Source organism: Choloepus didactylus, chromosome 9, assembly GCF_015220235.1.
Source record: "Choloepus didactylus isolate mChoDid1 chromosome 9, mChoDid1.pri, whole genome shotgun sequence".
In the NCBI taxonomy this organism is placed as follows: Eukaryota; Metazoa; Chordata; class Mammalia; order Pilosa; family Megalonychidae; genus Choloepus; species Choloepus didactylus.
In genome coordinates this window covers 108,899,613-108,915,653 of record NC_051315.1, presented here as the reverse complement: position 1 = coordinate 108,915,653, position 16,041 = coordinate 108,899,613, and the positions used below count along the sequence as shown (strand labels likewise).

General features: G+C 38.0%; 1 protein-coding gene across 3 annotated transcripts in view; it reads right to left on the bottom strand.

Moving 5' to 3' along the window:
* Positions 1-16,041, bottom strand: part of XRCC5 (X-ray repair cross complementing 5) — a 103,999-nt gene that overhangs the window by 66,964 nt on the left and 20,994 nt on the right. For all 3 annotated transcript variants that reach the window (XM_037849507.1, XM_037849508.1, XM_037849506.1), the window contains exons 10-13: positions 13,380-13,442; positions 10,292-10,429; positions 8,998-9,088; positions 6,549-6,682 (exon numbers count right to left, since the gene is read on the bottom strand). In XM_037849507.1, the coding sequence (XP_037705435.1) occupies positions 6,549-6,682; positions 8,998-9,088; positions 10,292-10,429; positions 13,380-13,442 (426 nt within the window). The remainder of the gene's footprint in view (positions 1-6,548; positions 6,683-8,997; positions 9,089-10,291; positions 10,430-13,379; positions 13,443-16,041) is intronic.

The window sequence follows — 16,041 nt, the reverse complement described above, 5'->3', positions numbered from 1 at the left end:
ATTTTTTACAGCATTTATCACTATCTAAAATTATATTATCTTTTTTTTGTTTGTTTGTTTACTTATTTATTATTTAATCCTCCCCTTTGAAAGTAGAGATCTTGTTTATCTCGTTTGCTACTCAATTCCAAGCACTGAAAACAGTGCCTGGCACACTGGTACCAAACAGATACTGGTGGAAGGAATGCAGTGCTCTTTCTCAGGACTCTAGTTGTTAACAGAGGTGAAAAGAAACAGCACCAAGAGTGAAGATCAAGGCCAGAGCAGGTTCTCCATTGCTCACATAAGTGGAATTCTGGACAGCAAGCCACTTCCATCCAAACACCTGTACTGCTTTCAGCATGCTAGGCCAGGCCTTGGGCATTCCTGGGATCTGCCCAGAAAAACATTCCAAAAGGAGTATAGGAAGGTAAGCAACAGGACAAGATGTAAATAAGAAAAAAAGAGAAGAACTGAAATTATCAGTTCTCATTCCCATCCTAGAGAATAATTTTCAAAATTAGGTTGGAGAATAAGACTCCTACTTTTCCCACCTTTAAACAACTTTTATATTAGTAGTTTTTAAGGAAAAAAACATAGAGCTGAATAGCTCCTGAAATTTCAAAATACTGTTTCATATCACAAAGTATATGATTTATACTAACCCATGGATAGTTTTCCTATACTGAAGAAAATGTATGCTAGAAGTTTCTGTTCTAAAAAATAAAAGATACTTAAGCTTTAGCAGTAAATATCACCCAAGAGTCAATGTCCTTGGTTTATTAATTTTCTTGGGGTATGGCAGGAACATATTGGAAGCAAAGTAGTTATTTTAGGTTATTTGTTTTCCTTAATCCATTGCTTTGTTTGAAATGTTGTGGGGTTTTTTTGGTTGTTGTTTGCCTGTTTGTTTTTAATTTTTTGATAAACAAAGTTAAAAAATTGAAAAAAAATCAGTAGAAAAATGGGAGTAAAAACTAAATGACAAATAGGGTGGGATGGGGGGATGGTTTGGGTATTCTTTTTTCACTTTTATTTTTTATTCTTATTCTGATTCTTTCTGATGTAAGGAAAATGTTCAGAAATAGATTGTGGTGATGAACGCATAACTATATGATCATACTGTGAACAGTTGATTGTATACCATGGATGACTGTATGGTTTGTGAATATATTTCAATAAAACTGAATTAAAAAAAAAAAAAAAAAAAAAGAGTCAATGTCCTATAAATTCAGAAAACCCTGAGGTGGGAATTAAGTACCAATTTCACCTACAAAATCTAGGTGCTGCTCCCCATTTCAATACACTGACCACACTCTTACTTCTCCATACAATATTCATTTGTTTCAGAGTTTGACTCCCATTTTCCTCTCTCCTAATTACTTGACTTTCCCTTGAGCATCAATAACATTAGGCCTGTTTAATGGAAAGCAAAAGGAGAAACCAAAATGATCCTAAATCCTGTGGCTCTACCTCCAACATTCTTGAACATAATCCTTAATTACTAGTGCTTTCCCTCAGTTCATTAAAGTATTTGGAACAGCTTCTAGAATGCCTTAAGGTACAAGCAGTAAATGAACAGCCAACATAGTCTACTTCTAATATACTCTGGATAATTCTATCTGTGATATCCTATGTGGTGGTTTTACTCTTTTGGAAAAGAGTAAAACCACCACTGGACAAATATGCTACCCAACCTCCTTACTGAAAAACATTCCAGACTTCTAGCACAAACTCCAGGCAATCCTTTCAAACTGCATCATCATCCATAAATCAATAATAAACCACTTACAACAAATGTTCTGAAGCATCAACTGTTCTCTCTTATTTTCTGAAAAGTCACATTTTAGACAAATAAAGCTAAGTGGGCTACTTATAAAATTCATTCAAGCAAAAAAAAAATCTCAATTCATTATAAATATAAGCAACATTTTTTAATCACTAGGATGCTGAGACACAGAATTCAATCTATGTTTCTTTTAAGCTACTGTTACTCCTTGAAGTGATTTTTGTGATTTAAAAAAGACTAGAGAGACCACTGCAAGCTGAATAAAAGTTTACAGGTTATTATTTAAATATGACATAAAATTAATTTCCTATGCCTACCATTTCTCTTAGTGCCTACTGTTTCTCTTAGTTCCTTCTACTTCTCTGACCTTTTTGTTTTCATTTTACTGACTTGTTTTTATGGCTGTGTTCCAGTTTGCTAAAGCTGCCATTATGCAAAATACCAGAAGTGGACTGACTTTTATAAAGGGGATTTATTAGGTTATAAATTTACAGTTCGAAGGCCATAAAAGTCTCCAAATGAAGGCATCAACAAGAGGATACCTTCAGTTCCAATGGCATCTGGAACACCTCTGTTAGTTGGGAAGGCACACAGCTGGCATCTGCTGGTCCTTTGCTCCCAGGTTCTAGTTTCCGTTGCTTTTCCAAAACATCTCTGGGCTTCTGTCTTTCTTAGCTTCTCTTTCTCAGTTCCTGTGCATCTGCACTCCCAAGGCATTTCTCTCTAAGCATCTGGGAGTCCTCTCTTAGCTACTCCGGGGCAAACTCTGGGCTTCATCTCTTAGCTTAGCACATCTCCAAATGTCTTTCTGTCTACATCTCCAAAGTATCTCCAAGCATCTGGGTCTGTGTCGGCTCTAAGCTTCTCCCAGAGGCAAACTCTGGATTACATACCTTAGCTTCTCTCCAAAATGTCTCCCTCAGCTTCTCTGACCTCCTTCTCTCCGTGAGCTCTCTTTAAAGTACACCAGTGAACTAATAACTGGATGGGGGGGGGGTCACACCTCCATGGAAATAACCTAATCAAAAGGTCTCACCTACAGTTAGGTGGGTCACATCTCCATGTAAACAACCTAATCAAAGGGTTCCACCCTAATCAAAAAACTAATAAGTCTGCCCACAAGATTGCATTAAAGAACATGGCCTTTGTGAGGGACATAATAGACTCAGACCAGCAAAGGCTGTCCCTCATTGCTTACATGTTGGTGTTCAGCACTTTGCCCTCTTTCCTTCCCACCAATGCACTCTCCCAGGCAATCTCATTCACTTCTACCATTTCTACCTCAATGAGGAAGACTCTTAAATCTATATATTTAGATCTGACTTCTCTCCTGGGTTCTGCATCCCTTTCCCACTCAATATCTATACCTGGTGTTCTAGTTTGCTAATGCTGCCAGAATGCAAAACACCAGAGATGGATTGGCTTTTATAAAAGGGGGTTTATTTGGTTACACAATTACAGTCTTAAGGCCATAAAGTGTCCAAGGTAACACATCAGCAATCGGGTACCTTCACTGGAGAATGGTCAATGGCATCCGAAAAACCTCTGTTAGCTGGGGAGGCACGTGGCTGGCATCTGCTCCAAATTCTGGTTTCAAAATGGCTTTCTCCCAGGACATTCCTCTCTAGGCTTCAGTTTCTCTCTAAAATGTCACTCTCAGTTGCTCTTCAAAATGTCACTCACAGCTGCACTGAGTTCCTTCTGTTTGTCAGCTCATTTATATGGCTCCACTGATCAAGGCTCATCCTGAATGGGTGGGGCCACACCTCCATGGAAATATCTCATCAGTTATCACCTACAGTTGGGTGGGGCACATTTCCATGCAAACAACCTAATCCAAACGTTCCAACTTAATCCCCACTAATATGTCTGCCCCACAAGATTGCATCAAAGAATATGGCTTTTTCTAGGGGACATAATACATTCAAATCAGCACACCTGGGTATCTAACAGATATCTCAAACACTTGAGAAACTAAATGAACTACCTTTTCCACCTGCTTATTCTATAGCCCTTATCACAAATCAATGGTGACACTATTCCTTTGGTCACCCAAGCTAGAATCCTGTTATCTTCTGTGCCAGTTTGGATGTATTATGCCCCCCCCCCCCAAAAAAAAGCCATATTCTTTAATGCAATCTTGTGGGGGGCAGATTGATTAATCTTTTGATCAGGGTGTGACCTCCTGATCGATTGTTTCCATGGACATTTGACCCCAACCATTCAGGGTCCAAGGCCCAGACATTTGCTGACACTGATGCTTAGACATGCTTGGAGATGCAGACAGAAAGACATTTAGCTAAGAGATGAAGCCCAGAGCTTGCCCCGGGGTATGCTAAGACAGGACCCCCAGATGCTTAGAGAGAAACGTCCTGGGACAAAGAACCAAGAACGCACAGCAGCTGAGAGAGGAGCTGGAACACAACCCAGGATCAGCACATGCCGGCCACATGCCTTCTCAGCTACCAGAGTTTTCCAGATGCCATCAGCCACACTTCAGTGAAGGTATCATCTTGTTGCTGCCTTAGTTTGGACACTTTTACAGCCTTAAAACTTTAAATTTGTAACTGAATAACCCCCTTTATAAAAGCCAATCCATTTCTGGTATTTTGCATAATGGCAGCATTAGCAAACCAGCACATCCTCAATTCCTCTTTAGGTCTCATCACTAGCCATTCAATCCCTCTAGCTACTCTACCTTCTAGATGCCATCAGAATTTATTCTTCTCTCTACTCTCCTCCATCTTTGCTTCAGGCATTCATGTGGGCTACTGTAGGTTTCCTAACTAGTCTCCTTGTCTTCTCTCTCTCCCATTTCCCTCTCCTATATTGCCACAAGAACTATTATTATAAAAACATGTTACCCGCCTGCTGATAAAATCCTTTAATGACTACCCACTGCCTATGGGACAAAATCCTATAACTACAAAGTATGGAATACAAGCCTCTTCACAGCCTACCTGCTACTTATCTACCCTGCCACCTTTTCCCACCATTTTCCCATAGACAGCCTATTCTCCAGGCAAATGGAACTGAACACATCATATTTCTCATTTGTACATGCTGCTTTTGTTGGGCATGCCATTACCATATCATGCACCCCTCTTTTACTTTCAGAACTCTGTCCAAATGTTATTTCTCAGTGAAGCATTCCTTAAGCCACCCACTTGTAAGAACCCCTTTTTCCTATTACTCCCATAGCATTTTGTACCCACCATTGTTGTATCTAATGGTTTTGTCTCTCTCTTCTCCTTCCACTCCTCTAGAGGGGTTCTTGAAGTAGTGAGCTTACAATATTTCTAGCACATGGTACACTGTTAGTACTCAATAAATATTTGTAAAAAAAAAAAAAGCAAATTCAATTCATAAATACCTACCAGTGAAACTTCTTCATACAAAAGAACCATATTAAAAACTCTTTCCACAAAAGAAAACAAAGCCGGTAACTTGTGAAAAGCAAAGTTGTCACTACATGTAGCTTTGCAAAATGCCTGAGTTTATGGCTTGTATCTGTTCATTATCCCAATAAACATTTATTGACGATAAATAGAACTCACCCTAGATAAATCTGCCAAGAATTATAAGTTTCTGTTTTTCAACATATTCAAGTGTACATGTAAGCTTTCTACACCAAGTGGTCTGTTCTTCCCTTTCCTACAGATGGCAAAGCCTTCAGGTCTTTAAGTCCACTTATCTAAAACACCAAATATTTTATATCAGTAATTTATACTTGATTACACTTTGAATACTAAAGGATTACTAAGCCAGGCCTTTCCCTGTTAACCTTCATATTTTTAATTTTAGAACAAAATATGTTTTTTCATTACTTAACAGAATTACAAGCATCATAAATTAAAACAACAACAAAAAAACCCAGGCAGATCCTTTTGAGTAGAGGATCCCTCAAATCACAACAGGCCCTAAAATGAACTTGAAGTAGTTAAGGGTGCTTTGAGAAGTAAAAGTCAAAAGAGTCAATCAATGGTCTCTCCATCAAATGGGCTCTCCACACCTCTGAGGGAAAAGAGTTTGCCTGAAAAAGCTGCTTATCATTTCTTCAGTTTTATGGCAGTCAGAGAATCCTAAATCCTGCTGCCAACACCTTAATCCAGAACTGGAATATTCCTTGCCCTCCAAATCTTGGTCAACTCTTCCTTCTCTTCAGCATAAGTCAGTTTTCCTGTCAATTCCCCCAGTTTCTTTTAACCCAATTTCCACCTTTCAATTCCTTTGGCTTAAGATCCAAAAATATATATTATATATTTTTTCTGTATTTTCATTACTCTTTAATAATTTCACATCGTAACGTCTTTCCCTGGCCTCTATAGTACCTCTAATTATAAAATTTTTGACAAATATGATGCTAGAATACATTCTTCCCTAATAGTGGTCATATTACAATACATTTCATAAAATCTCTCCTACTGTTTTGATATTAAAAAAACAAAGAAAACTCTAATTCACATAAAATAGAAGAGAAAAGCCTGGACAAAGCATAAATGAAGAAATTTTTTGTTAAGCCCCGCTGTATTTTTAAAGAAAAACTAGTCTTCCTTCAGAAAAAACATAAAAGCATCCTAACTTAGTTCTTTGTTTTTAAGACCTCAGATTATTTTTGTCTTTCTGAAGCAGGGAGAGGAAAATGTTATTCTTCCCATTAAACAGAGCAATGGAGGCCCTCAGAGGATACAGAAATTGTTTGGGACTGGCCAATTACCTAACTTTTCACTAAGCTCGTTTTCATTTAAGACATATGACTGGCTCATCTTTCATCTCTCACCTGAAACAATCTCTGAAATTGAGGATTTGGGATTTTGGTGGTTGCAAACAAGTCTTCAATGGTGTCCTCCTCCTCATTTTTCTTTACCAAGCTCATGGAATCAATCAAAGCATCAATAGCACTTAACTGGGCCTCTTAAAACAAAGATAAATAGACAAGCAGAAAAAAAAAAAACTGATTATCTCCATTATCAACCACTAAAGCAAACATTTTCCATTCATAGAAATTCACGGCAATTGGCAAGTTACACAGTCCTCACTCTGCCACAAATATTCTCTAGTTATGCAAATCATTTAACCTCTCCGAGTCTCCGTTTTCTCATCCGCAAAAAGAGCCATTTAGAGTAGCAGATCCCTTAGGTCTTTTCCAGCTCTACCATTCGGTGAACCTTTGACAGCAGACATATCAAAAGAAAGAGTATTCCAGAGGAATACATAGTCATTCAAAACCAACTTCCATATGAAATTTCAAAGTATTCAGTATTCAATCAGCTAATATTTTAAAAAAAATCAATAATTAGCTAAAAGAGAAAAACATTAAAAAAAAAATCCTCTAGTAATGAAGCATAGGCTTTATAAGGGTTGAATATAACCTGTATCAAGAATACAGCATGTTAGCAGGATACCACTGGACCAGAGGGGTTGATTCCTTCACAATCTCCTCAAGTCAGAGTCCCCTCTGTCCTCTCACTAAGTCTCATGGCATTCATCATACTCTGCATATATGATGGTATCGGTGCACATGTCTCACCCAAAACTCTAAGTTCCTTGAAGGCAGAAACAGATTTTCTCTTTTTTATGTCTCTCCTAATACCCAACAGAGAGCAAGTGCCTCTCAATAAAAATCTACTGAGGCAACAGAAATGTCATGGTCCAAAGTAATGAGGATGAAAGGCAACTCTCACCAAAATGCTTCTACCTAAAGTACAGTGTGTGTGCCGATTCATACGGTAATTTGGCTGCTGAACTGAAGCTCCGTTTTTGGGTCATTCACAGTCATAAGGCACAAGGGGGAAACGAATATGCAGTTTCTGAAAAGTATGTTATGCTTCTATTCTTCACCTTTTCAAGCATCCCTTCCATACAGCTACTACAGAATGACAGAGAATACAGATACTTATTAAGAGACATTTCTTTCTATCCCCTGGTTTTTGGACTGTCAAGGAGAGGTATCAGATAACACAGGCCTGCCATCAGCATCTTAAGCTGACTACTGCAGGGTTCACCCAGCCATAGGAAGGAGATGGTGCTTGTATGTGTAAATATTCAGTGATTTTCACCTGCTACTACAAGCTAGTATCAGACCAGCTCACTTGGACATTGCATATCTCTACAGATACATCTACTCTGGAAAAATGCCCAACAGCTTTAATGATCCATTTTTCCAATGGAGGAAATACAAACAGAAGCATGTTTAACTCACAGAAAACAGATCAACAGATCAAAAGGTCTTGAATGTTTTAGAGCCTGAATGATTTATGTCTATTAAGATGACTTCTCCAACAAAGTTCTCTTTTTTAAAAGTTCTAAGCTCATTTAAAGTTTGGAATTATCAAGAGGCAGAGACAGACTAATGTAAGAGTGGCAGCTTCTCTTACACGTTCGGGTCCATGCCTGCTTCAACTGTGGCTCATCCCGCGAAAGATGACAAAGAAACAAGTCTGTGGGACCCACTTGATTCTTGGCCTTTCCACAGCACATTGCTCTCACAGAGTCCAACCAAAATAACATACACAGAAAACCCAATTCTGGGACTCACCTCACAATTCCCCAATCCTACATTGCTACAGGTAGTATAGCTAAACTTGTAAATGAAAATATCCAGTCATTTTTTGTTCTTTTTAGTATGTTCTCTAAACTCTATGCATTACTATATTTTGTTACAACTGTTTTAAATTGTGAGCTCTGGGTGACAGAAGCTTTGTCTAGGAAAACCATTCTGCATAGCACCTTGATATTTGTAGCCAGATGCTTAAAAAGGCCTTTTCTCATCAAAACTGAAGGAACTCTTGGACACTAGAAATAAGTAAAAATGATACTGAGATTATTACAAACTACAGAGAGAGAGAAAAGAGAGAAGTTAATCTCAGCATTGTCACTTTTCAGTTCAAAATTACATCATATTTTACACAAGATACCAAAGTCACAAGTTTGACACTGAGGGTCAATTCATCTCACCAGAGGGCAAACTTTCTGCTCACATTAGAAGATAACATCCATTTCCAGCAAGCTGCTCAGTAGATACAAGCTCTAAGTCAGAAGGACAACATAGTGTTTGGGGAGTATAGGGTAAAACCTATCCCTCTTACTGGAAAAACAAATGGTGAATTGGAATCCAACCAATTCCACTCCATGAAATACCGGCCCTAACCAATGACTACACACAGGTGATTTCCCAAGAACAGCCTGTATTTGGCGCCAATTAGTGGGCTAAATGGAAACAAACTCACCTGTGGGAGTGCATTTCTTATTATTTTTCAAGGATGAAAACATGTATTGCCGCAAGTCTTCCATGAAAGGCAGCTGAACATACATTAAACACTAATGAGAAATAAAGGGAGGGTAAAAGCAGAAACCACCAAATTAATAGAAAAATATAAATTTGGTCCCAATGCTGTATAAGCAACACAACAAAAATATTTCACAAATCAGATACCTAAAATCTAATATGTAAAAAGTAAAGTATTTTGACTTCTGTTTTCATCAGTACACAACTGCAAACAGTATGAAGAATATTAAACATAAAAGAAATGCTTAAAACAAAGACTACCAAAGAATAACTGCAAAGTGCATGACTAATACAATAAACAAGAAGTGTCAGGGTGATTGGATGGCTGACCTGACAGGCAAGATATCTGCCTTCCCTTTCCAGTTCTGCTACAGTTAAGTTCTCTGAGATACAGGAAATGGTAAAGAATCTAGATCTGTATTTTAAATAGGAGGGCAGCAAAAAAACTGGATTTCACAAGAATCACAACAAAATCACATCATCAACATTTATTCATAGTCCCCATTTGTAAAAATGGAGGTCAATTCTTCTATCTTATTTGGTTCTGAGAACTCAAGGACATGGAGAATCAAGAGGAAGATCAAAGGATTTGGCAAACAGAAGGTAACGGTCAACCTACTGTGGTTGACTGAATTGTGTACCCCCTAAAAAAATATGGTCTTAATCTTAATCCACATTCCTGTGCGTATGAACCCACTGTAAATAAGACCTGTTAAAGCTATTATTTTTAGTCAAGATGTGGCAAACTGAACCAGGGTGGGTCTTAATCTGGATTACTGGAGGCCATAAAGAGGATCCAGAAGTCACAGAAAGAGAAAAGAGAGAACATCACCATGTGACAGAGGGAAGATATTCATGGCAAGGAACCCCACAGATTGCCACAAGCCTGCTATAAACTCCTGTTTAAGTCAACCCACTGTGTGGGTGTCATGGAAGCTTTTTAAGACACTTATACTGCTTCTATTTAATCACAAGCTCTTTATATACCTTATATACCTTTATAGTCTAATGTTCCTTCCTTGCTACTCAAAGTGTGGCCCACAGATGGGCAGCATCGGCATCATTTAGGAGTTTGTGAGAAATGTAGAAACTGGGGCCCAACTCCAGAATCAGAATCTGCATTTTAACATATCCCCAGGTGATTCCCATTTGCATTAACAATGGAAAAACACTGCTTAGAATAAACATACTGAAGAAAAAAACATACATGAATAAAAAAGGCCTGTGGGTTTTACCTCATAGGCGTCCTTGATATAAGGAAAAGCCATGCCAATTTGAGGATTACTTCTTTTGTCATAAGCATATCGAACTATGGCCACCATGTCTAATTCATCCAAAGCATGAATCAGGGCGGAAAGTGCCACTGCTGCTGCCTATTAAGAAAGATATGCAGGTGTTAACACATCCAACTCCTGAGATTTTTCAAAATAGAACTAAATGTTTGTCTAAATGATCATCATCCACTTTCTCTTTTTGTTTCAGATTTTTTAAAAAGTGCCTCTCTATATGACTCCCGGCGATGAATGTGGACCCAGCATCGTGGGACTGAGAGTATCTTCTTGACCAAAAGGGGGATGCAAAATGAGACGAAATAGTTTCAGTGGCTGAGAGATTCCAAATGGAGTCGAGAGGTCACTCTGGTGGACATTCTTATGCATTATATAGATAACACCTCTTAGGCTTCAATGTACTGGAATAGCTAGAAGTAAATACCTGAAACTACCAAACTCCAACCCAGCAGTCTGGACTCCTGAAGACAATTATATAATAATGTAGATTACAAGGGTGACAGTGTGATTGTGAAGACCTTGTGGATCACACCCCCTTTATCTAGTGTATGGATGAGTGGAGGAACGGGGATAAAAACTAAAGGACAAATGGGGTGGGATGAGGGGATGATTTGGGTGTTCTTTTTTCACTTTTATTTTTTATTCTTGTTCTGGTTCTTTCTGATGTAAGGAAAATGTTCAGAGATAGATTGTGGTGATGAACGCATAACTATGTTATCATACTGTGGACAGTGGATTGTATATCATGGATGATTGTATGGTGTGTCAATGTATTTCAATAAAACTGAATTTAATAAAAAAAAAAAAAAAGAGTGCCTCTCTATCCACTTCGAGACCAACGTGTACACATTTGCTTTTGACCACATCCTCTGTGTCTCTCCTGAACCTTTGTTCCATTAATTCACCATCCCCACTGCCCATCCCCCATCAATCTCTTCAATTTTCCCTCTCCTCTGAATTCACAAACTCATCCTTCAATTAAACTCAAGTCTCAGCCCTTCTTAAACAAAATCTTTCTTTGCCCCTCCTTCTCCATAACCATAAATTACAATCTGGTATCTTTCCTTCTTTTCACCTCTAAATTTTGTGAAATACAAATCTTGCAGTTTTCACTGCTTAGAACACATTCTTCAATCCAATCCTGCCACCGTCCTCATTTCTTTACTGAAATTGTCCTCTGAAAAGTCATCTGCGATCACCTAATTGCCAGATTCTTGGTTGCCTTTCTATGTGACCTTTCAGTAGCATCAGACCAGCCCCCTTCTCTACACCTTCTCCATCTGTGAATTCAGAAACAATACTCTCAAGTGATTATTCTACTTCTGGGGCCACTCCTCCCCCAACTCTTCCCTTTCTCTCTAAATTCTGCTCTTGGCCCTTCTAAAACTTACTTGCGGATTACTTCATTCAGTCCCATGTGCTGATGTTTCAAAAATCTGTATATCCAGCTTTAAAACTCCCTTAAGATCCTAGTTTAGACTGCCTATTAGCTGGTACATATCTCACCTGTTTATACTTCAGGGCTCTCAAACTGAATGAGAAAAACAAAACTATCTTTCCCCCATTCTCCTCCTGCATTCCCTATTTTCATGACCACCACCACCTAGTAAACCAAACTAGAAGCCCCCAAATCTTTCATAACACCTCCTTTTTCACCTTCACGTGTTAAGCAAATTCTATCAATTCTACCTCTACACCAGCTCTCAAATCCATCTGTTCCCTCCCACCACTGTCTCCCCTGTTCACAGAGCTAATTATGTCACTTTCCTCCATAAAAACCTCCAATGGTTCCTCTACTGCAGCCTCACTAAGCCAATCATTATTCCTGGGAAGGACCTGTATTTTTCCATCTCTGCGTCTTTTTGCTCCTATGATTTCCTCCTAGCTAGAATGCCCTGTCCAAATCTCTGGCTTTCTAGCTTCTAACCCATTTTCAAGGCTCAATAAATTGACACCCTCTCCATTTCAGATTTACTTTAATCAGCTCTCTCTCCCCAGCACTCCCCAAACACTCTGTCTACACTTTTCTCAGTCTACGCTGCATCACGGCTACCTAAGTATATTCCCATTTTCTCCACTAAAAATCTATGACTTTAATATCCTGTCATCAAAATTTTCTTCATGATTTCCAACAGAATGTGATTCAAGAAAAGTGTGGGAACTGAAATTCTCAAATAAGCCTACCGCACTCCCATGACTGTACAGAAGAGAGTGGAAGCCATGCATTCTCTTCTCCTAATTTTAACATTGCTCTGAAAGAACAATTTCATACCCATCCAGCACCAGCCAGCTACCTTTCAGAAGTGAGGAGACACAGAGGACTAAGAGGACTAAACAAGTTACACCACCACCCTACCTCTTCTCCAAACAAGTCTTCTATATCCAGTTTACTAATTTTAAATCCAAATACTTCAGGCATGTGGAAGCCTGGTTAAGTAGTTTTGAACACAAACTAGAGTACAATCTTCCAGTTAAGATCAACATCTCCAAGGAAATAAGTTCTGACTCGGTAGGTGAACAGAAAATACTTATACAGAGGGCAGGTGTGATGTTAGGCAGCCAGAAACCTGCCTCAAAATAGAATATCTTGGAGAAATGTGAAAGAATGCAGAGAGAGAGGAAAGAGGGAAAAGACAAATGTCCTCAATGATGAAAGTAGTTCAGTAAGTCACTGCAGCTCATCTCCAGGATGCTTAAGCCATCCCTACATGCTCAATGTTTATGAAAATGTCAAACTGACTCCCTTTAAATTTGACCATGAAACTCCCACACATAAATGCAGCCGTTCAAAATGCTTTTGTTTTTAATACTCACTTGGTTGCCAACTGCAGGAGCATGTTCTCAGGCCTTGTGCTCATACTACAACAGAATCATTTATCTTTTCTCCATTTTCAAAGTTCAAGGTCAGTGAATTTTCCCACTGCTGTTCCAAGAGTTAATGTCATTTTAAACCATTAAAGCCTGAAATAACTCACTTCCATAAAAGGACAATTCAGTTCTGTGGCACCACCTCAAAGACCTACTGTCAACTCACCTCATCATCTTTTGCTGCGAAGACCTTTAGAACTTGATTTCCCATAAAGAATTTTCTCTGGACCTACAAGAATGAATTAGGAAAAGAATTGGTTTGGATCAAAATAAGTGATACACATAATTACAATTCCACAAGTTTCTAAGAAATTCTATTTAAAATGCTCTTACTGAAAATAAGTATCAAAGGTAATAGAAACAACTTACTGCTTAAGGCTCAATTAAACTCAATCAATACTTGAGCACCTAGTATGCGGCAAACATTCTTCTAGGCACTATAAACACAAGCGTGAACAGGACATGGTACTGTCCTTGAGAAACTTAGGTAGATAAATATAAAATTAACTGTAGCACAGTATTACAGCACAGGGTTACACGGTCCTACAGGAACACATAAGAAAGGCACCAAGCTTGGTCAAGAGAGGTCATGGAAGGCTTCTGCAAGTAATGACATTTAAGTCCAGGCTTAAGGGATAAGTAGGAATTAACCAAGAGAAACGTCCAGGCACGAGTGTCCCAGGCAGAGAGAATAGTGTGTATCAGTCCAGAATAACACAAAAGCATGGTATACTTGGAGAACTGTTTTTGAAGTCATGCAGAACTACTGTTCCAGGGGAAATGTGAAAAATCAGATTAGAGAGATTAGCAGGGATCAGATCAGAAAGGCTCTTGTGAGCAATGTTAAGTGGTTTGGACTGCATCCTAAAAGCAAAGAGTAGTCACTGATGAACTATAGAGAGTTTAGAATGCAGTCATTTTAGTATCTGAGAACTCTGGTAGCAAAGTAAAGAACTCATCAGAGAGGGGCAAGACTGGAGGAAGAGAAACCAGTTAAACCAAAAACAAGTACTGCATGTTCTTTCTCCCCCCTTTAAGTGCAAATAACTAGCAGAGTATTAGAGTTCTCAAAGCAGTTCTACAGATATTAGATTAGAAAATAATTATGGAAGAGTTCTTGAAATCATAATCACCTGCATATATCTGTCTACCATGATTAACTTCTCTCTGACCTAGTGGCCTTGAGGTAAGTTTTAAGAACATATCATGTGCTATCTTGGGCAATATTTCTCATACATTTTTTCTGCCCTCCCATCTCTAAAGTGGAGAAATTAGAAGCAATTTCACCAGTAATAGCAACTCAAGATGATTGAGTCTCAAAGGTATGGGGATGAGGCCATAAAATTTAAACAGCCCTTAGTGCCCCCTTTCATTCCTCATTTGAAAACTATTATTTTAAGAAATATGAGAATAAGCCTATATTTTTACTTTACTATATTTATATAGATTTACTTGTCCTGCTCTTAGAATTTGCAATAGTTCTTGAATGATAAAAGAAGAGCTGATATCTTTCTTTCCCTAAGGTGTCAAAATGACTTCTTGAAGGACAGCCAGACATGTGAAGGAAGTTCTACCTAAATTCTTATCCCTCCTATGAGATACCCAGAACCCTGACCACTTAGAGGATAACAAATTGAAAGACTTCCTGAGATTTCAAGAGAAAAATTCACAATTTTTTAAAAAAATCCATTTTATATAATGAAAAATGTCACATCAATATAATCCAGAAATGTTAGTTTGTTCCAATTTAAGGGAATGTGGAATACAATATGTATTCTTATTAAAGATAATCACCAGTCTGTTAAAGGGTACATGATTATATTTTTGCATAGTCACTATAGGTAATACCTTGCTTTTAAGAGAATGTATGTGCATTTGTTATAATGATACATGAAGGCAAGTATGTAGAAACTGAACTAGTCAAAATGAGCTTGTCTATCTGGTGGGGATAGATTACAACTGATTAATGACCCAGGCTTTAGGGTTGAAGAGATGTGGTTCAAAACCCAGATCCTCCCCTTTCTAGCCATATGACCTCAGATAATTACTTAGCTCTAAGCCTTGGTTTCCTAATGTATAAAGTACAGATAATGGCACCTACATGAGAGGGCTACAATAGGATTTAAATGAGAATTCATATAAACTGCTTAGTACACTGACTAGAGTATTATCATCATTTAAATAAATGGAAGCTGTTATTGCCATTGTACCCGTCTGAGACTGTACTTGTTGAAGATACAATAAATTTGTTTTAGGGCTTAAAAACAACAAAAACTTATTTAGAAAATACTTCATGATTTAAAAGGTAATTTTAACTTAACACAACAATTATTTTAAAGGAAGATGTATTTTTTTTCCAGTTCACTCTTTTTTGCTTTGTCATTTATCTAAATTGCCATAGGTGATTTCAACTTTCTGTCCTGAATGACACTTCTAGGTGTTTTGGACAGGTCTTTTCTGCTTATCTGTAATCAGGTAGGCCCACTTCCAAACAGGCCAGTTTCCACAAACACATCTGAACAAGGGTTCTTTTTCACTGAAAACACTCATAAACAGTGCCATTAAGAATCAACTTAAGATTTACCACCCAAAGTAAATAATTTTATTTTTAAGAGAACATACTTAGTGTAACTTGTAGAAAAAAATATTTATTTTTACCATTAAAAACTTATAGACTTGTTTGTAAATACTACCAATTTTGTGCTTATGAGTCTTAAAGGTATATACATATATAAAAGTTTGGGCATACCATGCAAATGGTACCCCCAACCACACCGCAATAACAGAAATACACAGGGACTAGATGCTGAAGCAACATGACGAAGTTC